The 23,851-nt window shown below is 35.5% G+C and overlaps 1 protein-coding gene across 3 annotated transcripts; it reads left to right on the top strand.

Annotated features, from left to right (window-relative positions):
- The first annotated feature begins 1,063 nt into the window (after positions 1-1,063).
- LOC306844913 (myc box-dependent-interacting protein 1-like) lies at positions 1,064-23,722 on the top strand. Of its 3 annotated transcripts, XM_079377350.1 has the most exons (19): positions 1,252-1,462; positions 8,853-8,933; positions 9,068-9,122; positions 10,257-10,351; positions 11,481-11,516; positions 11,704-11,799; positions 12,900-13,007; positions 13,244-13,336; positions 14,167-14,252; positions 15,045-15,120; positions 15,217-15,272; positions 15,403-15,435; positions 15,993-16,056; positions 16,876-17,004; positions 18,108-18,131; positions 19,168-19,506; positions 19,729-19,794; positions 20,897-20,998; positions 21,086-23,722. In XM_079377350.1, exons 1-19 carry the CDS (start codon positions 1,382-1,384, stop codon positions 21,185-21,187), a joined length of 1,722 nt encoding a protein of 573 aa, XP_079233476.1. In that variant the 5' UTR covers positions 1,252-1,381; the 3' UTR covers positions 21,188-23,722. The 3 variants fall into 3 exon arrangements, with proteins under 3 accessions (XP_079233477.1, XP_079233478.1, XP_079233476.1); XM_079377351.1 differs by lacking the exon at positions 15,403-15,435 and having other exon boundaries at positions 1,064-1,462; XM_079377352.1 differs by lacking the exons at positions 11,481-11,516; positions 13,244-13,336; positions 16,876-17,004; positions 18,108-18,131; positions 19,168-19,506 and having other exon boundaries at positions 1,080-1,462.
- Positions 23,723-23,851: the final 129 nt, after the last annotated feature.

Below are 23,851 nucleotides of genomic sequence, written 5' to 3'. Positions count from 1 at the left end.
GGTCAGTACAGTGTGTAAGAGAGTCAGATGGGTTTAATGTAACAGGAATCCCACCAAACGTGATATGACCTCACTGAATAGATAAATTCTCCTCTTACTAATGAGACCATGCAAACATGGTATTTAGACTAGTCTCATCTCTCAAATTCTCATGGAACTAAAACATTAGGTTAAAAAGGATGACATTTTGGAAGCTTTATAGATTTGTATTGCGACACCTTTAATGTTATTGACTTGTCACCATGCACTTCTTATGTTATATTAAAAGCATCTGCTAAATAAATAAATAAATGTAAATGTTAATAAGCATGTCATTGACGTGACCAACTTTTGGAACGGAAAAATCCTGGTTGCATTGATTTTTATTGAAATGACTGAATTTCACCTGTGAAAATTTGCAGAGCAATGGTAAATATAAATAGCTTATCTGTTGTACAATGCAGGGGTTTTGAATTCTGATGCCATGGACCCCCCAAAATAATAATTCTGTTGCAAAGGCTCCCCATCCTAGAATTTAAAAGGCAACTGTACATTTTCATGTATAGAGGCCCAATATATACAGTGTAAAAAATCAATATAATAAATATGTAAAATATTATTTGGAAAATATTTAGTTTTTACATTACTACGTTTTGTTTACTACTGCCTGCAGTTCTGTGCTCTTAGACATTGCTTATTTAAGTCCATTTTTAATTGATCCATTTGTATAAATTTATTTATTTGAGATTTATTTTTTTAATTCTATATATTACTATCAATTTATTTTGTTTAATCATATTTTATTTTTTTCACTATTTTTCTCTAAACTCTTCAAGGACCCCTAGCACTTCCTTGCAACTCCTAGGAGGTCCCTGGACCCCAGTTTGAAAACCCCTGATATAACTATCCAATAAGACTACTTATTACTGCAACTTTCCAGAAAAAAAAGATGCTTATATGTCGCGATACCTGTGGCTTTAAGAGAGCGTCTATAATAAGAAGTGGAAACATAATCTCTCTCTCTCTCTCTCTCTCTCTCTCTCTCTCTCTCTCTCTCTCTCTCTCTCTCTCTCTCTCTCTCTCTCTCTCAGTTGCTTGTCACCGGAGGTGAATAACGGAACCCGTTAGACCGTAAATAGTTTGACAGCTTTAAGTTTAAACTTTTTGATCTCGTAGTTTGGAAGGAGTTTAGTTTAATAATAACTCTTCGTGTCCACTTTTAGGACTCTGAACTCTCGCACTGTCTCTTTAAGAGGGTTTACCCACCGATCTCCTGTTGATCCGACAGTATTTCCCCATACATTACTGTTCTTCTGTGTCTCCTGCCTGTCTCTCTGCGCTTTACTTCATTCATAACGGTTTATTTATTTATTTATTCACTTTGGAAACTTGAAGCTCAGACATGGCAGAGGTAGGGAAAGGAGTCAACGCCGGGAAACTGGCCAGTAATGTACAGAAGAGGATAACCCGAGCACAAGAGAAGGTATGCGTGCTTGCATCTCTTTGTATATGCAACAGTTATGTATTTTCTTGTTATTTAGTTTGTGCATTCAACTGCTTGCAGCTGAACAGCTGTTCTAAGTGTCAAATAATCTGTTTGCTGTAGGAAGAGACAGCTGAACAGCACTGAAACACCACACAACACTCGCTCATGTGTTTTTCATGCTCCACTGAGTTGAAAAGATGGTTTTATTTCTCATTCCAAGAGCAGTTCCTGTTAAAGTTATGTTTGAAAATGATGGGGTCATTTGAGATGAAGGGCATTAAAGAGCAGTGACCAAAGCTCTTTTGACATTTGAGTTTTCCTTGCCATTATATTATACTATATTATTATACTATATGGAGACTGGGGCCTATTTGTCACACTTTTGTACTCCACTGAATATTTGTCAGGTTAAGTTCAATTTATTTTGAAAGTCAGGTACATCGGCTACCTTAAAGACTTGAGTACAAATAATAATAATAATAATAATAATAAATGTAATTTCCCAAGTAAAAATAAATAAATAAATTTCAAAATAATTGATCATTTATGGGCATGTTGTTATATGGGGTAAGTTGTCACATTAGGGAGCTGCTGTTAACACTGATTTGAGAACACCTTTTTTAAAATATAACATTTAAAGTAAAAAAAAAAAAACCCTTCACTCAGTGTCTGTTTTGTAAAATGTTTTGTAGGCTCCACTAATTACAACTATTATGAAAAATGTTGTCTATAATCTACCCTCATTATATAGTTGGCACTTGTCTGAATGTGTGTCAGACTATTATTATTATTTATGTATTTAAATTTTTTTCTGTGTGTGTGTGTGTGTGTGTGTGGTTGTGGTGGTGGTGGTGGGGAGGGGTAACTTGTTTAAGGTGTTTGGATTCATAAAACCCACTGCTAGAGCATTTATGTCACTTTATAATTACTCAACCCTTACAACAACATCCTCATGCCCCAACTAGTCTCGCTCTCTCCTGTAACATTTTGTATCACAGAAAAGCCCAGAGTGTTTTCTTTAAGATACACTAGGACTTAAAACAGAATGGAATCAGAGATATTCACAAACAACATATGTCCACTACAAAATGAATCCCTGGCTCTCGGGAACAGATGGTGCAGTTTTGAAATAGCGACTTTGTGGCACAGTTTAAGTCTCAGGGTATGAGTGGTGCATCAACAAAAACAAACCCCCAGCTGAAAGCAGGAGGTACACAGGAAGTGTCATTTCCATGCTAAACGCTCCAAATGACCGCTGGCCTCCCAGAGCGCACAGCTGGACACCAGAGCCTTGCACTGTGCAAAAGTGACACGCTTTTGATTTGAGTGATTTTAGGATGTAAGACCAGGGTTATAGGTCTATACTTGATAAATTTAGCCAGTCTCTAGGTTTATTTTAGGGGTCTGACACTTGACACTGTTTCATTGAGTTAATAATCTGAACCAGTACTAGAATCAGTACAGAAACATCAGAAATCAATACATTTTGGTTATTTAGAGTACTGGTCATTTTTGTTTTTAGGTCGTTTCATGCTAAATATTGTTTCACACTTTTAGTATTTCATAAGAGGCTTAGACATCTCGGATAGGAGATTTCTAGGAAATATAGTTTTATCGTTTCCTGTCCCTATAAACCAAGCAGGCTCATTATTTTGTGGTCATATAGATGTTTACAAGGAGAGTAAAAAGGTTATTTAGGATCATTGTCTGCTTCTGTGTTTGTGTTCCTCTTCATGTGGTAGGGGCTTTTCTGTCCTGCATGCATAGTACCTATTTTCAGTTGCTTTGTGTGTAATTCTGAGGTTTCTCATCATTCTTAACATCATCATCAAGTGCTGCATTTAAGAAACAGTATCTGTAACAATCAATAAATTATGAAATTATCCCTTGTTGTCATGGAGGTACAAAAAAGTGCCGTCTTTCACCAGGCACTGCGCTTTATTTGCAAAAAACGTACTTGAAATCACATAAAATAAACTTTGTGCAGGTAGACTTATTTGTAGCTGGAATACACTTCCGGCATTTTTTTTATGTTGTTCACAGAATTCTCTTATTCTGGTCAAAATGCAGTTAAAACAGTATTACTGTGAAGTATTATTACAATTTAAAATGTGAATTTTGTGAATATGTTTTAAAATGTAATTCATTCCTGTGATGCAAGGATGAATTACAGTATCATTACTCCAGTCTTCAGTGTCACATGATCCTTCAGAAATCATTCTAATATGCTGATAATATGCAAAAAACATTTCTTATTATAATCAATGTTGAAAACAGTTAAGCTGCTTAATATTTTTGTGTAAAACAGGATACAGTTTTTACATCTCTTTTTGTATGGAAAGTTTAAAAGACGTTTTATATATCTGAGTGACCTGACTTTATGGAATAGTTAACTCTTCTCGTCATTCCCAATTTATCTGACTTTCTTTCTTTGGTAGAACACAGAATAGATTTTGCTGAATGTTCATGCTGGCTGTCTAGCTACTTCGAACCTGCCATGTCTCTGACATGCCAACTTTGAATGTGATAGTGTGAGTGAGATTAAATTTTCAGGGAATTACAACTTAAATTTTGCTCTGTTCACCATGAAGTGTTAGCTTGTATCTATAGCTTCAGAAGACTTGGAGTATAGTGACTACTGTTTGTTATGTTGCTTTAATTATGACAGAATTTTAATCGTTGCATGAATGATCCATTTAATACGTTTCTGGACAGATTGCTTTTGTCTGCAGGCTTTACAATGGGCCTAAATATTATTTGTCAGCACTTGTTTTAGTTGCATTTAGTGTACTTCATGGTAGCTCAAGTCCTCAGCTGTCTCTACCTCTTCAGAGTGTGAAAAACTGTTCTGACTCTGAAAGTATCTGTATGTGTGTATTCGTGTGTGTGTGTGCACACTCCTTCTAAGTGATACGTGATTGCATTGAGGTAAGGTCGCGGTCTCCTCTTCCCCCCTGAAACTCAGCCAGGTAGAGGAGAGTTAACCACGATCCTCTAGTGGCAAATGGCCCACATCTCTGCACTCTCCTCTATCTTTTCTCACTCTTTGCTTCTCCCACATCCACCTGTCTGTCATAAGATGATGTTTGTCACTAATTTGGAACATCAAGGCAGGTTGTTCTTGAGTCACCCATCCTTTTTTTTTGTAGAAACATTCCAGTCCTCCTTTTCTCAGATTAGAAACCCATAGGAAGTGTCCTCAGCCTTCCCCTGACCTCTGCTCTGATTGGACCGGCGACCTGTCAATCAAAAGCCACACCCCTCTTCCGCACTCCACCCACACACCTGTCCGTCCTCATAGAGCTATAGAGCAGCATGTGGATTGGGCTATGAATAGCAGACAGGCTGTAGCTGTGAGCTAATCCCCAGAAATCCCTTGTGCGAACAAACCGTGGTGTGTGTGAATGCCAGCGGCTGTGGTCTTGGGTATTTTTGGGGCTGTAACTGAACACCAGCACACATTGACCAGAAGTAAAGTCCAGGGGCCTTTATAAAATACAGATGAAGTGATATTTGGATTATACTTGAGAGAATGCGGTCATAAATTTGCACAAGCACATACAGGCTACTGCTAAATCTCTCTCATTGTAAGCTCCTTTAACCTGTTAGTTAAGACTCCACAGACACATTAATTAAGCCCATCCGCTTGCCACTCCTATGAGACAGCAGAAGTGTGTGTGTGTGTGTACTTTAGACAGATTTGTCCCAGAAATATAGCTCAGTCTTACGAAACCTCTCAAGCCATTTTGAAGCTAAAAATCTTTCTTTTACAGCACAGAAATCAATAGAAGTCTATGCTGCTGTAGAGGAAAGAGAGGATGAATTTGCATTTGCATGGTGTCAGATTATAAGGGTGGTATTAATATGGATTTCTGTATCAATTAGTATAAACTTGCTTCTCAGTTGCTCGAATGTTTCGCTCACACACACTTAGCAATCTCTCAGCTGCCGGACAAATGGTTGGCGCTGGTCTGATCAGAGCTGTATAAATTAAACATGCTGATTCACAAATAGTTCTCCTGTAAATAAAAACTTATGTCGTTCAAAACCCGGATGACTTTTTGTTTGTGAAACACAAAAGGAGACAACTTCAAAAACCGGCCTGCTGCTCATATAATATTGAAGTATATATTGTCCAAAAAGGACAAAAAAAGCAGTTCATATGACGTGCACTATATTAGTCTTCTAAAGCCATATGAACAGACTGTAATTTAAGCAATTTTTAGGAAACGGACACATTATGCAAAGCATTTTCCAAATGACGAAACATACAGGATGATAAAATTAGCAGTAGTTTCGATTGTTAATCAGAAGAGTGCAGAAGTGTAACTGAGCAAAAGTTGAGAAAGTCAGGATATTTTTGTATTTTTCATAGGAAATGCCTTTGTTTATGGTTTTAAATTTATTAAGTGCTCTCAGAATAGAACATCCTAAAGAATGTATCACTTGTGGTGCTTTTAAAACTGTTTGTGCTTGTGATGGGTCATCACTCAACGATTTTCATTGTGCGTTTGTTACATGACAAATTAATGAAAAACATGAGATTCAACAATGAAGTTGGCAGAAGGATACAATCTTCCCATCAGTGCTGCGTTCGGGTGAAGTTGCACACAACACAACTTGTACAAACAGAGCTTATTTTTTGTATAATTAGCTGCATAGCATCCATTATTATTAGCACCCGAGTTTTAATTTAGGAAAGAAAACAGATAAAAAAAAAAACATGATTCAAATCACTAACGACTCATCGCAAGTTCAAAATTAATATTTTTATTCATTAAGGTTACATTTAATTGATCAAAAGAGTGGCATCAAAGACATTTGTGACCCTGGACCACAAAACCAGTCGAAAGTCACATGGGTATATTTGTAGTAATAGCCAACACATTGTATGGGTCAAAATGATTGATTTTTCTTTTATGCCAAAAATCATTAGGATATAAAAAACGTGCACCTTTTAGACTTTCACTCTATTAATTTACTAGATGCTTGTTTTCTTAAAAAAACTAACTCTAGCCTCTCTATTCTTTTTCTATTCTATCTGTTTTATTTATTATATAATTAAAAAAAACATGCTATGTGTACTTTAAGCTAACTGAGACTTGTTATAGCACTTGCCCATCATTGCTCTTTTGTTGTTTTTGAATGCTCCCATTGTCCTAAATTAGCTTCTGCTAAATGACTAAATCTAAATGTAAATGTAAATTGTATTAATATTTCACAATATTACTGTTTTAAGGTATTTTTAATCAAATAAATAGGGCCTCGGTGAGTATTAAAAACTTTCAAAAACATAAAAAAATATTATCAACCCCCAATTTTCGAATAGTAGCGTATTCCCATAAGCTTTCAAGACAAAAAGATACAGACTGCTTGACTCATAAACAAAACTCAGTATTAACTAAATTTACTGACAGTCATATTAGTGGATATTGCTCTATGTCAGAAAATTGAAAGTGAATTTTGAGTAAGTAGTGAGTGAATTCAATCATCTTATAAATTCTGTATTATTTTATCAAACCATTCACTAACCACCTGCTCTCTAGATATCTCGTCAGCTATTGAGAAATCCATGTCGTTCGACCATTAGCTGAGCGAGTACAGTCATATCCAGTGTTCCTGGAAGACCTCTGAGTCACAGAGAATGCCTTCATCCCAGATCTGCTCTACTGCACAGGGAGAACAGGCCATCATGACAAAGATCCAGGCCGCAGTATTTTAAGATGTCAGGGGGCTCGAGGGAGGGGTCCTGCTGCAGTGCATTCAGGATCAGCTTTCAAACACTCCCTCACAGTAATACACATTCATACATTCTTCAAGAAGAGCACAGCTGACACGGCCTTTATTAATATAGGCCAAGAGAAAGCCAGTGGGAGATTAGAGGTTACTGTGATTTCCCCTCCAGTTTTATTGAATTCCTTTGCTCTACTAGACCAGGAACTTCTTTGGAACTTACTGTATTTTTCTTTTTGTAGTTATATCTGAAATTTGTTACAAAAATGAACAGAATGCACCAAGTTTTCTGTTATATGTAGCAATTTATTGAAACTGATGGGTAGTTTTTAGTTGTAGAGAACTGAAAATTAAATTTTCCATTAGTCATACAGTCCCATCCCAAACTGTTTTTTTTTTTCTATTAGCATTCAGATGGCTTACTTATAGTTGTCTTTGCATATTAAACTTTTTAGAAAGCATTTCAAAATGTGAGAAATCTCATCCTTTCATCTTGAATCTTTTGACATTATGAAGTGGACGTCGTAGGATGTGCTATACTGTTGTTCATATCAGGCTGACGGAGACCAATCTCTTTGGGTCACAAATGGCATGGCATGTTTAATATGCCGCTAGGAATTGACATGGGGGAGCAGAAGGAAAAGGAAATGACCTCTGAATAAATAGAACCGGATTCAAGCACTACCTCATACATGTTGGACAGGAAGAATGGCAATCTGAACTAAAGGAAATGTGCATAATTAAATCTGCTAGGAAATAGTTATGTCTTGTATAATGGAAACATCCTATGGACATTGTGCTTTGAACGTTTGGCAGGTGTTTGTATGCATGCGAAAGTAAAGTTCAGTCAATGACACACTCTCAGGAACTCAATGAAAGCCTCCTTGAATAAGTTTCATTTTCTATGAACAGTTACTGTATGTCAGCGTTCTTCATGGGGAAGAGGAACATGGAACCGATACCGAAAGCACCATTTGTGGTGGCCAGGAATCTAAGACCCTGTTTCTTGCCATCTTTTTAAAACAAACGTACTCATCTTCACTCTTAAAACTGTGCTTTTCATTTGTTTAAAATGCTGCTGAAGATGTTATTAAAGCAATAATGTCACGCCGATGATTTGATCACAATTACATGATGTGGTTAAATCTGACACCAATGTATAATAATAATAATAAATCATTTGACAAGTTACATAAACATAAAAGTTCATTAGTTAGACAGAAATTCAGATGTACATGGTACAGATAACTTTCTGTGCTTGTCACTTTGTTACATCTATTTTGGACACATTGGCTGTAGGCTGTTTATGGTTTTCACTCCGTTCTAACCTGGTACAGTGTGATAAGTTCAATATTAATTAGTTGATTTGAGGGGCATGATGCAACTAAACATTTGTCTTTTCACAAAAAACATTATACTTTTTACTCACCTTTATACTTAGTTCTTCATTTGTTGTTTCTTTACATTAATTCAAGTTATGTAGAATGGGATTTTTTTAGCGCTTTCATTTATAAAGAAAAACTACTTGTTACATTTGGTGTTGCTAGATTATGATATTTATAAATTCTCACCTTGGTCCCTACAAGCACAAGGAAAGTAGAAGTTATGTATGTTGTATGAAGTATGTTGGCTGTTTTGTGTTGCTCTCTGATAGGTGTTGCAGAAGTTGGGAAAGGCGGACGAAACAAAAGACACAGCATTTGAGGAGGAAGTGGCCAAATTCAACAAGCAGCTGGTTAGAGACCTTAAACCTTCACCCTCTCTGACCCCCTCCTTAATATACTCCTTGCCTTGACATTTGATCTCTAACCCTCATCGTAGTTCTTAAATATCTAGTGATGGTTTCTTCTCTCTGATCTATATCTGCAGACTGATGGCACCAAATTGCAGAAAGACTTGAAGGCATATATGACGGCAGTGAAAAGTAAGACTCTAATTGTGTGTCTGTGTATACATTTTAATAAACAAGATCAACGAGAGTTTAATTAACATTCAGTTATCATTTACTCACCCTCATGTTGGTCCAAACCTGTATGACTTTCATTCTGCTGTGGAACCCAAAAGAATATTTTGGTAACCATTGACTTTCATAGTGTGAACAAAACAAAAACGCAGGCATTATTCAAAATATATTTTTTATGTTCCATAGTAGAAAGAAAGTCATAACATTTTAAATGATGAGTAAATGATGTTTTATTTTGTTTGGTGGGGGTGGGGTGAGCTATGCTTTTAATGCCTTTGTAGTGGCATATGATATCATTTAGAGAAAGCTAATCTAGTCAATTTGAAAGAAAACGCAAACACAATCATTTCCAAAAACATAAATCTGTTCATTATGGTAATTTGGCAGAAGTAGAACCAAATATGCAATCTCTCTATCATGCTCCTTTGTATTTAAATGCAGCCTTCTCGCAGATACAATACAGGAGCTTCTCTAAAAGCAAAACAGATGATTGTGACTGAACATACTCAGTCCTGCATCTAGCTTTACCTGCCTCCATGTGTAACAGAGATAAGGGAGTCACAAATTCTTTCTAGGTCGTAAACATGTGGAAAGTGTTTTCAGGTCTGGCCATATTGGTTTGCTCTTAAAGGGATACTTCACCTAAAAATTAAACACTGTCATTCTTTACTCACCTTCATTAAGTCATCATTTACTCACCCCATGTTTATTTTCTTCCTCGGAACATGTAAGTTTGATAAAATGTTAGTGCAGTTTTTTGGGGGGAGGACTAGATCTGTCAAGCTCCAAAAATGACAAAAAGCTCCATAAAAGCAGTCGGTACACTATATTCCAAATCTTTAAGGCAGCATTTTCATTTATGGATGAACTACCACTTTAACCACTGGTGAGTGATAGTAAATTAAAGAAATGCAAAGTAAGCAGACAGCCTTGTTCCTTTTACAACAGACTCTATAGTGTGCTGCCCCTAGTGTGCTTCCTCCCCTGTGCCCACAGCAGTTCTCACTTCTCTGAAAAATGTATTTTGGTTTGAGTGACTGAGCAGCCATCTGTGTCAATGACTGTCTCTTAGCTGACCCTTTTTTGTTTCCGCAGCCATGCACGAGTGTTCGAAGCGTCTGCATGACTGTCTGGCAGAAATGTACGACCCCGAGTGGTTTGGCAAGGAGGAGGTGGACTCCATCGCAGAGGTGTGTAAGGATGTCACTGGCAGAGCAAAACACTTTGTCTGGATTGTGTGACATTAGTGTTTTCAGTGTGAAAAATCTCATAGGAAAGTAAAATCTCTTTAATATGTCAGTCTCTCGATTCTTACATAATGTATGCAAAAGGGCCACAGTAACCTCAAATGTGTCGCTTGTAGAGTTTCAGAAACTATCTTAGTTATGTCACAAACCAGATACCAAACCATAGGAAAATGTTAATGATCACAGGAAACTAGATACTATTTATTCAAGTCTCATACTTATCTCAGATGTGCTAAGATACCAAAATCTTCCAGCATTTGAATATACACTACCATTCAAAATGTCAGGGCCAGTAATTTTATTTATTTCTTTTTTGGAGAGAAAAGAATGATCACAGTTTCCACAAATGTATCAAGCAGCAAAACTGTTTCCAACACTGATAAAAATGAAATAATTATTTAGCAGCAAATCAGCATATTAGAATGATTTCTGAAGGATCATGTGACTCTGAAGACTGTATTAATGATGCTGAAAATTCAGCATTGCATCTCAAGAATAAATCAAAATTTTAAATTCTAATAATATTTCACAATATTACTGTTTTTACAGTTATTTTTGATCAGATAAATCAGCATTGGTGAACATAAGAGATTTCAAAAACATTTAAAAAAAATTCTTACTGACCCCAAACAGAAATGTATATTTTAATTATAAATCCCAAATATTTTCTAAAAATGTAGTTACCCTCTGTCTGCCTAAGATGTAGATGAGTTTCTTCAGAATGAGAGTTCAAACAGCTGATAAAACCAACACAAAAGTGTGGATTATTGTTTTTATCAGCTGTTTGGACTCATTCTGACGGCACCCATTCACTGCAGAGGATCCATTGATGAACGTGATGTAATGCTAAATTTCTCCAAATATGTTTCGATAAAGACACAAACTCATCTACATCTTTGATGACACTGAGTAAATTCAGCAAATTTCCATTTTTGGGTGAACTGTTCCTTTAAGATTGTACGTAAGTGAAGGATCGCAGCTGTCCACACTGATGTTTAGATCTCTGTTGACTTGATTCTGTTTTCTACATTTCTTTGATTTCTTCCACTTACCCATCCCTCTGTGAGTAAAGGAGATGATAGAGAAAGAAATGGATAATAATCTGGAGGTAAACATGTCGGTCTAGTCTAGAGCAAGTGATGCTAGAGTAGTGCTACTGCAGTGAACTCTATTTTAGAATAGTTCTGTTCACATATATTTAGGCTTTTGTCATCAGTGGTTTGTCAGTGTGTGTGAGAGAGACAGCGTGAGAGTATGTGTCTTGCTGTATGTGTCTGATCACATTTGTTTTACAGGACACTGACCTCCTGTGGCAAGATTTCCATCAGAAGCTTGTGGACAATGCCCTCATTTCCATGGACACATATTTGGCTCCATTTCCAGACATAAAGGTTTGTTTTTGCTTTAATAAGTGGTACAAATAAGCATTTCAACATTTATGTGAACTAGTCAGTGATTTTATTGCTGTCCAAATTCAGAATGTCTGTTTTTTTGGACCGTGTAAAAAATCCCAGCTAAATTACCTTCTGTTTTTTGACAAACACCAAGGTTGTGTGGTAATTTAATTGCTGTGTGAATCCACATCTCTGAGTTTACAAGAAGGGATCAATGGAAAAGTGGTTTTGTAAATATCCTTTGACCGCTGCCAAGCACAGTACAGTAATGGTTGTGCTAATGTGCACGCATTTTAAATATGGATATTTTTATTACTGAAACGCTGGAAAATGTTTACAAGGATTTTATTTTGTCACAGTTCCACTGCACTGGGTAGGAGCTGTTAAGAAAAAAAAGAGAACAAAATCATGTATAATTTTGAAAAAAGTGTCATAACTTATAAAAAGTAGTGTAAAAATATAAGTTGTCATGCCTTACTGATCATAACTTTTACAGTGTATAAATTAGGGCTTGCACAACTAATAATTTTACTAGTCAAACAACTAGTTGGGTCAAATGTTAACCTTATGTACATAAGAGTTTGCTTTAACTTATTTTTGCTCATTTCCACATTTTTAAAATAAAATGCAAGACAGAAAGCCAAAGTGCATTGATCATCCTATTTTTAAAAATGATATTTAAATAATAAAATAATAAATAGAGATAATCTTTTCCTGTCGTTAAATTAAATATGAGCAATCAAAGCAATAACAGACATTTTGACCATGTGAGCAGCTCATTCATAGCATTATGGCATAAATCGCCATACGAATGCATGACTTTTATCATTAATATGCGATGCAAATTTATTTTTTACTGCCGTTCCTATGAGAGGCAATTACTGACCGAATAGGGCTTTACACTGAAGTAGGGATCCGGCTACATCTAGACACCAGAATATAATCAAGACATGCAGTTGCATCACATAGCAAGAACCATCTAGCAACACCTACAACTTTATAACAGCACCCTAGCAACCATTTATGGCCATTGTCTATTTACAGTATTAGTTACTGCTGTGTTTGATGAACTTGTGACTCTCTGACTCCCTCTGCAGACTCGCATCGCTAAGCGCGAAAGGAAGCTGGTAGATTTTGACAGTGCTAGACATCATTTTGCCTCTATACAGAAAAGCAAGAAAAAGGACGAGGCCAAAATTGCCAAGGTACCGACTGATACTGTACTGCCTGGCCTTTTGTCTTTAAACCTTGTTAACTAACCAACTTATTGCTATAACAATGCATAATTCATGTATCGCAGTCAGTTCAATGCTTGAGTGATTGTATGAGTGTGTTTGCACAAGCTGTTATCTTGCTTGATGAGATTTGTGTGAGCTAACATCAGTACTTGAGTGTGTTTGTCGCTGTTCTCTCTGTCACTGTCTCTGCTGCACGTCTATAGCCTCTGGCTCTGGTGGAGAAGGCTGCTCCGGGCTGGGCTCAGGGAATAATCACAGCACATCAAATCGCTCAAACTAACCTTTCGAGAAGCCAGGTGACTCATCTGTCTCTCAGCCTGTAAACCCTCCCTTAATCTGCATAACTCCACCCACCTACTCACAGTCCACACCCACTCACAGCGTGGCTTCCTCATGTAGCATCTCTGTTCCTCAGGTGTATTTACTTCATGCTTTTGTATGCATGACATTAAAAATGATGTTTGTTTAAAAAAATACTGTCCAAAAGTTTGGGATCAAACTGTGATTTTGCTTCAGGATTCTTTGATAAATAGAAAGTTTAAAACAACAGCATTTATTTTGCAGTCTTTACTTTTACTTTAAATCGATTTAATGAACTTTGCTGAATAAAATTATGACCCTAAACTTTTAAACAGTAGTATCGTTTGCAAAAAAAATAAAAAAAAATAAAATTTTTATGTATTTTACTCAACTACAATTCACCTACACCTACAATAAGCAACCCTACCGAAGACAACAGTGTCATTATTTAAAGGACTTTGGCTCTAGCACACAAGTCATGTGAAGTGCTTTTATGGTATTTTTGGTGCCGTTTTTTTTTTTTTGGAGCTTGATAGCCCCTGCTCTTTGTTTTCCTTGTATGGAGAAACATTCTGTAGAGATGATTGTTTTGCGTTATACAATATAAAGTAATACAGTTTGAAATGACATGCGGTGAGTAAAGGTTTTCTGTTTGTTTTAAATGCTTTCTGGAGGTTTCAGTAGAAAGGAATCAGATCACAGGGTCCATTTGCCCACAGTCTATCCATGCAGAGCTGAACGCGTAATTCTTTGTATATGTATTTTCATAAATTATAGTGTGTTTAGCCTAATGACGGTGTGTGTTGATGTGTTTGTGTGTGTTTAGGCCGAGGAAGAGTTGGGCAGAGCTCAGAAGGTATTTGAGGAGATCAATTATGAACTCCAGGAGGAACTTCCCACCCTGTGGGACAGGTAATAACCAGCTATTCATCCTGCCATGATCTCTGTTTATCTCTCTTATTCCTTCCCCTCTTTCTCTCTTCTATATGTGATGGAACAATAACCATCACATTGTTCTAAACTTTATTAGTTGATGTTAGTTTTTTTCTGTGAAACACAAAAGGATCATTTTGTAGCATTTTCACGTGGCTCTTTTCCATATAATAACAATTCGAACGGATCACTTCTGACAAGCTGCAAAAAGGACAAAAATGCAATATAAAAGCAATAGAATATCATAATAACAGAGAGGAAGACTCACATTTTTGCCCTAACTTTCTGTTCCTCACACAAAGCTACCTTTATTTGATTAAAAAGTGTAAAATATTGTGAAATATTTTTACAATTTGAATGAACTGTTTTCCTTTTTAGTGTATTTTAAAATGTAATTTTAAGCTGAATTTTCAGCATCATTACAGTCTTCAGAGTCCCATGATCCTTTAGAAATCATTGTAATATCTTCTTATTATTATAAAAATAATTCATTTGTAAGTCACTTTGGATAAAATGACTATATGTAAATGTAAAACAGTTAAATATTTTTGTGGAAACCATGATACATTTTTTCAAGATTCTTTGATGTATGTATATGTACTGTATATATATATATATATATATTACATTACTAAAGTCTTTACTGTCACAAGTACATAAATATGTTTAAACATGACAAGAATATACATTTTTTAGAAAACTAAAAAAAAAAAAAAAATTATAATTTAAATGAACTGATTTTGACTTGTAGTTTTCTCTCTCTCTCTGCAGTCGTGTTGGCATCTATGTTAACGCATTCCAGAGCGTTGCCGGCCTGGAGGAAAACTTTCACAGGGACATGGGCAAAGTGAGCCAATAATAAGAGACTTATTAACAAGAGATAAATGAGATTATTGTTGTTAGTTAAGGAATACGTAGTTATGTTGCACTCTCTCACTCACAGCTGAACCAGAATCTGAGTGATATTATGACCAAACTGGATGAGCAGCGTCTAGCCAAGTGAGTGCTTTTATCCTGAGCTATTTCCTGTCTGTATAGACACTTCTGGTTTCCTGTAGTTTAGCACACAGATGTGCGAGTTCTTGTTTTCCTTGTAAATTAAACCAACGCTCCCCCAAATAATCCACAGAAAAGGTGTCACGACAGCAAGCACTGGGAAGAGGTAACAGCTCCAATGTTTTATGTGTGTGTTTATGCAACATTTATTGCACTTCAACAAGATTATTTACACCATGCTCTCTCGTTTCATATAATATCTTGTTTTGGTGTGTAAATCTTTTTTAATGACTTCAGAAATGCAGCTGTTTTATTTTTTTACGTGGAAGAAAAAACTATATTTTGTCTCTCAGGCCTTCTTCTGAAGAAATGTCTGAGAAACATTTGTTTTCACTTGAGAAGTGCATGTTTTTCCTCCATTTGTAAAAAAAAAAAAAAAATTGGTACAAATTACAGCTGAAATATTCAAAATGAACTAACACTTGTTTGCTGTGGACAATTACCGCTTGCGTGGGGCTGTGTGTACATTCTGACGCAAAAAATATAACTGCATGTCTGGAATATCTTTGAAATGCAGTAATTGTGCATGGTAGTGATTTAAACCAATCTGCCTGCAGTATTAACACTGATCTCTGCTGCCACCTAGTGATGTGTTTCAGCCAGGACACTCATGACTGTGTGCAATGCCAAGTGTAGTATTTATCTACCATGTTTTTCATACAGTGAAGAAGCAGCCAATCACAACCTCTCAGAGTCTGGGTCAGACGCCCCTAAATCACCAGCAAAGGTACTGTGAGAAAGCCCATACTTTTATGTGCTCTATATTATGTTAATGTATTTGTGTTTTGTTTATGTCTTACAGTATATATGAAACTAAAGAAGCAGAAATAAAAGCAAGCCCTTTTTTTTTATACATTTATACATCATACATTGCAATGGGGCTCATATACGTTCCCCCCCCCCCCCCCCCCCCCCCCATAAAAAACTGGACAAAAGCATGTGTGATATGATAAAAGTTTTCTTTAAGTGGAAGTGTTACACCAGTATTTATAATTAACCTTACAACAGTGTTATTCTAGCATTATTTATATACTGTTATAGTATTTATTCATATTTGTGAATTTCAGATTTATTTTAATTTTAGGAATTTGATGTGCTTTTGCCATTTTCGTTCTTTTTAATAGATCTACTTAGCTTTAATTTATTTTTGATTCTGTTTTAGCTTTAGTTCCAGAGCTCATATTTTGTTTAATTGTCAAGACATTTATTAAAAATGTAGTTTTTTCATCTTATATTCATTATTTTATTTCAGCTTTTTGTTATTTGAGTTCCCTAAACTATTATAGTATTTAGCTTTCCTTTTATTTATGTTTTTTCATCTAATATTATTCTATTCTATTGGATGATATTATTTTTAGTAGTTTTAGTTAACAATAACAACAATTGTAGATAATTAGGTAACATGAGTGCGTTTAAGCAAACTTAAAGCATGTTACACAGATAAAAAACTAACCATAAGCGGTTCTGGTTTGGCGTTTTAACTGTCAGTGTGTTATGTATGTTCCTCCTGCTTGTGTGTATCTGCATGTGTGTGTTGGTGTGGCAGTCCAGAGAAGGACCGCCGGTGTCACGGCCGCCCAGGCCGGCTTCATCTCAGGAGGTGAAACAGGACAACATCATTAACCTGCTTGAAGATGCAGCGGTGCCTGACATTAACAATTCAATCCAGCCACAGGTCAGAGGTCAAATTATGCAGTTCTGTATTCAGCACACGCTGCCATCTACGGTGCATGCAACAGCTCGGCCTCTTGAGTTTTGAAGTGGAATGAAATTTCTGCATGTTTCCCCTTTTGAGTTTTGGGGAACTGAAATGCCACTTTGGTTTAGCATGTAACGTGTTAACTGCTCTCATGTGATGCATGTTAACTTGGTTCCTACTAGTTCCCAAAACAAGGTCCAGGGACAGACAAAAACATAAATAAATAAAACATACACTACAATTCAAAAGTTTGGGGTCAGTACAATTTATTTGAACAAATAAATAATTTTATTGAGCAATGATGCTTTTGAAATTTCTGTTCATGGATTCCTGAAAAATGTCACCGTTTCCAAAAAAATATCATGCAGGACAACTGTTTTCAACATTAGTAATAATCAGAAATGTTTCTTGAGCAGCCAATCGGCATATTAGAATGATTTCTGAAGGATCATGTGACACTGAAGAGTAATGATGCTGAAATCTCAGCTTTGCATCACAGAATAACTTACATTTAAAATATATTCACATAGAAAAGAGTTGTTTTAAATAATAATAGTATTCAAAATATTAAAGTTTTACTGTATTTTTAATAAAAAATATGCAGCCCTGATGAGCACAAGAGAACAAAAATGTACAAACCCCCAACTTTTCAATGGTAGAGCATAAACAAATATTTTGGATAATTTTACTACTAATTGTGTTGTAGTACTCTCGGCTCAGTTTGACACATTTTACCATGATTATATTCACTGCACAGAATTCCATCGATTTCCCCCTAAAATCTCTGCAAAATGCAGTCTATAGATTCTGTATGGGCTTGTTCATTGTGAATATTACTGTATATTATTTTTTTCTCTCTCTTGGTGCTCCAGTATCCACTATTAGATCACTTCACCTTTAACAAATGCTTTCCTCTCATGTTTGCTGTAATAAAAAGCTCACTGTTATGAGCATAAGCTCCTGTCAGGGGGGTTTATGAGAGCTCTCATCTTACTATTGTCATGGTGATAGACGTACTTTGCACTCTTATTATGACCCTCATTTATCTCACTCTTTCATTTTGTGCTGCCTCATGGAAGGAGGCTTCATGGGATTCATGGGAGGTAAGACTTTGTGCTGTGCTGGCACTCTTGTGATGGATCAGATCGCTCTTGACATAATCTTTGTGATTCTTGTGGTCTGATTGATCATGGCAGTGGACCATTTGATGGGGATTTTGGATTAAATTATTCTACAGTCTGTGGATTGACAAAGTAGAAAACCACACACAAACAAACAGACCATTAACAAAAGTTAAGTCGTATCCAATAGTTTTAATAGTCACAGTATGTCTCATGTTCAATCAGGTCAGCTCAGATGATTTGTGAGCTGAAAACAGATGTCCCATTACAGAAACAAGAACAAAAAAAAGTTATATCTTAATATAGACAAGAAAAATACTATGCACAGTTTGCTTTGCTCAGGGGTTTACATGCACCTCTAATCTGAATCTTGCTATCTGCTGAATTATATAATAACAGATTTCACTTGCTTTTCGGCGAATATATTTGGACTTACAAGATTTATACTGTAAAAAATGTAATTAATTAAATTAAATAAATAATGTATTGTAATTGTCAGGGTCTTAACCCTAACTAAAAATAAAGCTAAAGTTATTACCATTTTTGTTAATAGAACTAAAGCTGAAATAAAATATAAATTTAGATGAAAAGCGTAAATTTATTTCAGTTAGTTGCAAGGCAACATTTCTCATTTTTGTTTAGTTTCAGTTGAAACGGTAAAACTGGAAATTAAGTAAAAACTAAAACGGAAATAAAAATAAATGAAGCCTAAATAAATTAAATGAACAAAAATGAATAAAAATTACATAACAAAATGACCAAAAATGTAAATAAAACTGAAATCGAAAGTCTAAAAATAAGAGCTAATTCAAAATATTAATAAAAAGCTACAAATAATACTATTTTTGGGAGTTTGGAATAAACAGTAATTCACGTCTCTTCTTCATCCTTTTCTTCATTTATTTCCTTTTCCTTGCAAATTACTTGCGCCTTTTGCCGTATTGCCTTTTCCCCCGCCATCTATTTTACCTCCCAAAATCCAACAAACAATCCTGGCGACCCTTCCTCCCCATCCCAGCCTGATCAGACCCCTGCTGCAGACCCCTCCCAGCAGTGGGACTCGGATGAAGTTGCTGCTCAGCCTTACGGCCAGCAGCCATACGAGGTCGCTCCTGCCGTACAGCCGTATGAACCTCCCAGCTGGGATGAGCAGGACAGCGTGTCTGCACAGTCAGGCTGGGGCAGTGAAACAGCTGCGCCTGCGCAGCCAGACTGGGAGGATAATGGTGTGGATTGCTGGGGCAAGGAAGGGTCCCAGGTAGGGCAAAAGCAAGACACAGATACAAACTGGGGCAGTGGTGCGGCTGCGGCTTGGGAGGCGGAGTCAGAGCCGCCTCAGTGGGAGGAGCTTCAAAGTGTAAGAGGAACAAGATTGATTTTGGTTGTATTGTGGAGTAATGTCATAGAGTTTTAGGATGGATCAGAAGTAGATCATGTTGTTCTGTGGGTGTGGCAGGTTTCCACTGTGGTCATGTTAAATGCCCGTTTTTGTGTACATTTCTATGTATAGCAGGTTTGTTTTATTCTGTTTAGTTGCTCAGGTGTAAGTAAGGTGTTTCTCTTTATTCTTTGTATTTAGAATGAAGCGCCAACAGTGACAAATGGCTCATCAGATGCAGAGCTTCCTCCACCTGTTCTCTATAAGGTGAGATGCACTGAAAACCCAAGATCCCATAGGTTTACAATGGTAGTAGTATTTATTATATTATACAGTTGGGCAAAAAAGTATTTAGTCAGCCACCAATTGTGCAAGTTCTCCCACTTAAAAAGATGAGAGAGGCCTGTAATTTTCATCATAGGTACACTTCAACTATGAGAGACAGAATGGGGGGAAATAATCCAGGAAATCACATTGTAGGATTTTAAATACAGTGATATTGTATTATATTATAATACAATATCACTGTATTTTACTGTATTTTGATCAAATAAATGTAACCTTTATATATAATGTCAAGTTGATTAATTGTAATTAATCACATCCAAAATAAACATTTGTGTTTACAAAAGAGATGTGTGTGTACTGTGTATATTTATATGTATATATAAATACAGACATATGTATATATTTAAGAAATATATGTAATATATATTTATATTTATGTATAATATAAAACATATATAAATATTGTATAAATTGTATACAGTATATTGTATTTATATATACATATATAAGGGCTGTTATATGTACATAAAACAAATATACACAGTATACATATATTATGTAAACACAAACTTTTATTTTGGATCCGATTAATTGCGATTAATCGATTTGACCGCAATAACACACACACTATATATATATATATATATATATATATATATATATATATATATATATATAGTGCCAAACAATTAATCGCTATTAATTACATCCAAAATAAACATTTTTGTTTACATAATATATGTATGTGTACTGTGTCTATATATTATGTATATATAAATACACATAAATACAGTACACACTTATATACTGAATATTTATATGTATATACATGTATATATTTATGTTCTTATATTTTATATTATATATAAATATATTTAATGTATAAATTTTCTTATATACAAGCATGTGTTTGTATTTATATATACATAATAAATATGCACAGTACACACACATATATTATCTAAACAAAAACTTTTATTTTGGATGCAATTAATTGCAATCGTTTGACAGCACTAATATATATATTTATATATAGAGAGAGAGAGAGAAAGAGAGAATTTTCTAACATGATTTTTGGTAGGTGAAAGTGATGCATGACTACGGAGCAACAGACAGCGATGAACTTGATCTGAAGGCTGGTGACATTGTGCTTGTGCTTCCCTTTGCCAACCCAGATGAACAGGTCAGTCATGGCACCCATGTTTAGACATGCATACACACTCACATACAATCGGACAATGACTCATTGTCTTTTTGTTTGTGTGCGCAGGATGATGGCTGGTTAATGGGCGTAAAAGAGTCACACTGGATTCAGAACAAAAACCTCCTAGTTAAAGGAGTCTTCCCGGAAAACTTCACCCAGAAACTGTGAGCGGAACAGCCCTCTCAGAATCACCTGTTCTTATACTTTGTTTTCTCACCACTTTACTGTGATAAATGTTTTTATAAAACCTCTTCAAAAATCAGGGCTTCTCAAGCAAAAAACACCCCTCTAATCTATATACTGTGGTCACTTGTAGAATTGGCGTAAGAATAATCAGTAAAAGGCATTAGATGATATTTGCAGCAGCATGCTTTACACAACTTCATGAAGCCTGAAGCCAAACTCGCTTGTCAGTTCATCCTTTAAAGCCTAATCCTGATCTGTACACACAGTTCAGTCATTTACGGGAGTGACAACCACATTTACAAAACTCCTTACAAAGCAGACTTTCAAAAATAAACAATGATTTTGTTAAAATTGTTGAATGTAGTATTTGGTTGCTGTAGTATTACTTTGGTCAAAAATAGCGGATACCAAACACACAAGACTCCAGAACGTTATGATTACCGTGTTGTCCTTCGTCGCAATTTCAGCACTGAGTTCTGCTCAGTACACACATGAATTGATCATTTAGGGGATTCAGTCCTATATTTTAATGGGTTGTCACTCCTGAAGCTTTGCAGTGTGAACGTGGCCATGGCCACAATTAAAAAATCCCTAATAGGGATGAAGACTGGGGCCGATTTCATTGGATTTTGTCATTGGGCCATTTTGGGAAGATATAAAGCATCAGATTTTTTGCTCTAAACTGAATATCATACACATCAATCAATGTATTTCAGTGAAATCTTTTACACTTTTGCTTAAAGTCAACATGAAATAACTATGCACAATTCTTCAGTGCTTGTTCCACATACTGTAAAATAAAAAAAAATGTTAGATACTGTTTCCACCAAGTATAAATAGAAGTGCAAAGAGTGACAGATGCTCTTCACACAAAGTGTAAATAGATGTATACACTATTTGTACTAAAGGTAAAATATCTGGTGGGCAAAAAGGTTGGCTTCCCGCATAGCCTGCCAATGTCACAAATTTCTGTCAGTATTTCCCAAATCCTGAAGACCAGTATACAGTATATTCTGTTTTTTTTTTCAGAAATATGCCATATTTTTCGGGAAAAAAGTGGGAAGTGCAAACTCCAATTCATGTTGACTTTAAAATCAGGGACTCTTTTGCTGGTTTTATTATCTCTAGAGTCTCCTGTACATGCCCCTTTAACCCTTACAATAGTTTAACATGTTGTTCCCTAGATAGGGTTTCTAGCCCTACTAGCACTAGGGGTTCATCTCAATACTTTTATGATCAAAAACGTCATAATATTTATGTTTTTCTTTGTTCTGTTATAAAGGTCTTCAGGTATATGATTATGAAAATTATACAATGGGACAAACCGCTGTGTTGTACTGTATGAACAACTGTTTGCTTGAAACACATTTTGCAATGTATTTTAAACAATTTAAACATTTGTCATGGTTGCATGAATGTTTTATAGTTCCTTTTAGACGGGTGCACAAAAGCTTTATTCTTACAGAACTGGAGAAGATCAGACATATCTCATTTTCATGAGCTTACTAATATTTAAAATAGAAAATCATGTCAAAAATATTTATTTTTTTATTTTCATATTAATCTGGGAAAATGTAGCTTGTGATGCACTGAGACAACATTAGGGTGGAAACACTGAATGAACTGAGCGAGATTTATTCGCATACTTTACTGAGATAAAGTACAGTATCACTCCACCACTGTAATCTGGGCCGACTTTTTTATTTAAAAAGGCAAAATTGTGCTCATCTGCACTCGCATCTGGTTATATGCCTGGTTATAACACTTCTCTGTCATTTGATGAATTACCACTGCCATTTTTCAATAGTAATATGTACACTAACGTCTCTTTTTAAAATTCAGTTTTCTATGTTAATCTCTGTTTCTATGTTAATTAAATCAGGATAAATAATGACATTGCATCATTGAGAAATGGCAATGACATAAATATTCAGTATTCAGCACATTTAGCACCTGGTTAAAATGGATTGGTTGAAATGCTACAAAATTGGGCCCCTGTTTTAAAGCATAATCTGTTATCAAATACACAGGGAATCTGCTTTTGCCAAAACAGTGTAGAATCTCCCAAGTAGAGTAAATTAGCTGCTATTTTGTGAACTCTTATGTATTGTCGACTCTGGCATTGTCAGTGTAAATCTAGAGTTTATATATAATCTCTCTCTGAACTGTTTACATATCAGAGCTGTAATTTTCGTACCTGGTAAGGTCTATATTTGAATCAGTTTTGAATATTGAAAGATTTCTCAGGCCTTTGAGCAAACAGCTGCAAGAGGTCTAGTTTATTCATGTGAATGGAAAATGTGTGAATGTTGAAAGTGACTCCTGAATGGTGAAGATTCTGATATTTAAAACTGAGATGTTTCACATGAACTATATATACATTTCATCATAAAGGGAAAATGTCCTGCAGCATTTTGATAGCTTAGGATGTTCTGTCTTAACATGCAGTTCTCTGTAAGAAACACCCTGTCAAGAAGCCTTCAAAAAGCATATTAAAATTAAAATCATACTGAAATTATATAGTGTCCTCTTGTTCATTTCATATCATAAATCCACGTTTGTTATGGGATATATGTGATATTACCAACCATAATAGTAGTAAACTGACAGCACTATAATAACCTTATTCATTGGCTTACAGAAATC

This window comes from Barbus barbus (genome assembly GCF_936440315.1).
Source record: "Barbus barbus genome assembly, chromosome: 25".
NCBI classification, from domain to species: Eukaryota; Metazoa; Chordata; class Actinopteri; order Cypriniformes; family Cyprinidae; genus Barbus; species Barbus barbus.
This window is presented reverse-complemented; position numbering and strand designations above follow the sequence as displayed.

Coding starts and splice junctions, on each gene's coding strand:
- LOC306844913 (XM_079377350.1), top strand. CDS start 1,382: ATGGCAGAGGTAGGGAAAGGAGTCAACGCCGGGAAACTGGCCAGTAAT. Junction 8,934..9,067: donor CCAAATTCAACAAGCAGCTG/GTTAGAGACCTT, acceptor CTATATCTGCAG/ACTGATGGCACCAAATTGCA. Junction 18,132..19,167: donor CTTCATGGGATTCATGGGAG/GTAAGACTTTGT, acceptor TCCCCATCCCAG/CCTGATCAGACCCCTGCTGC.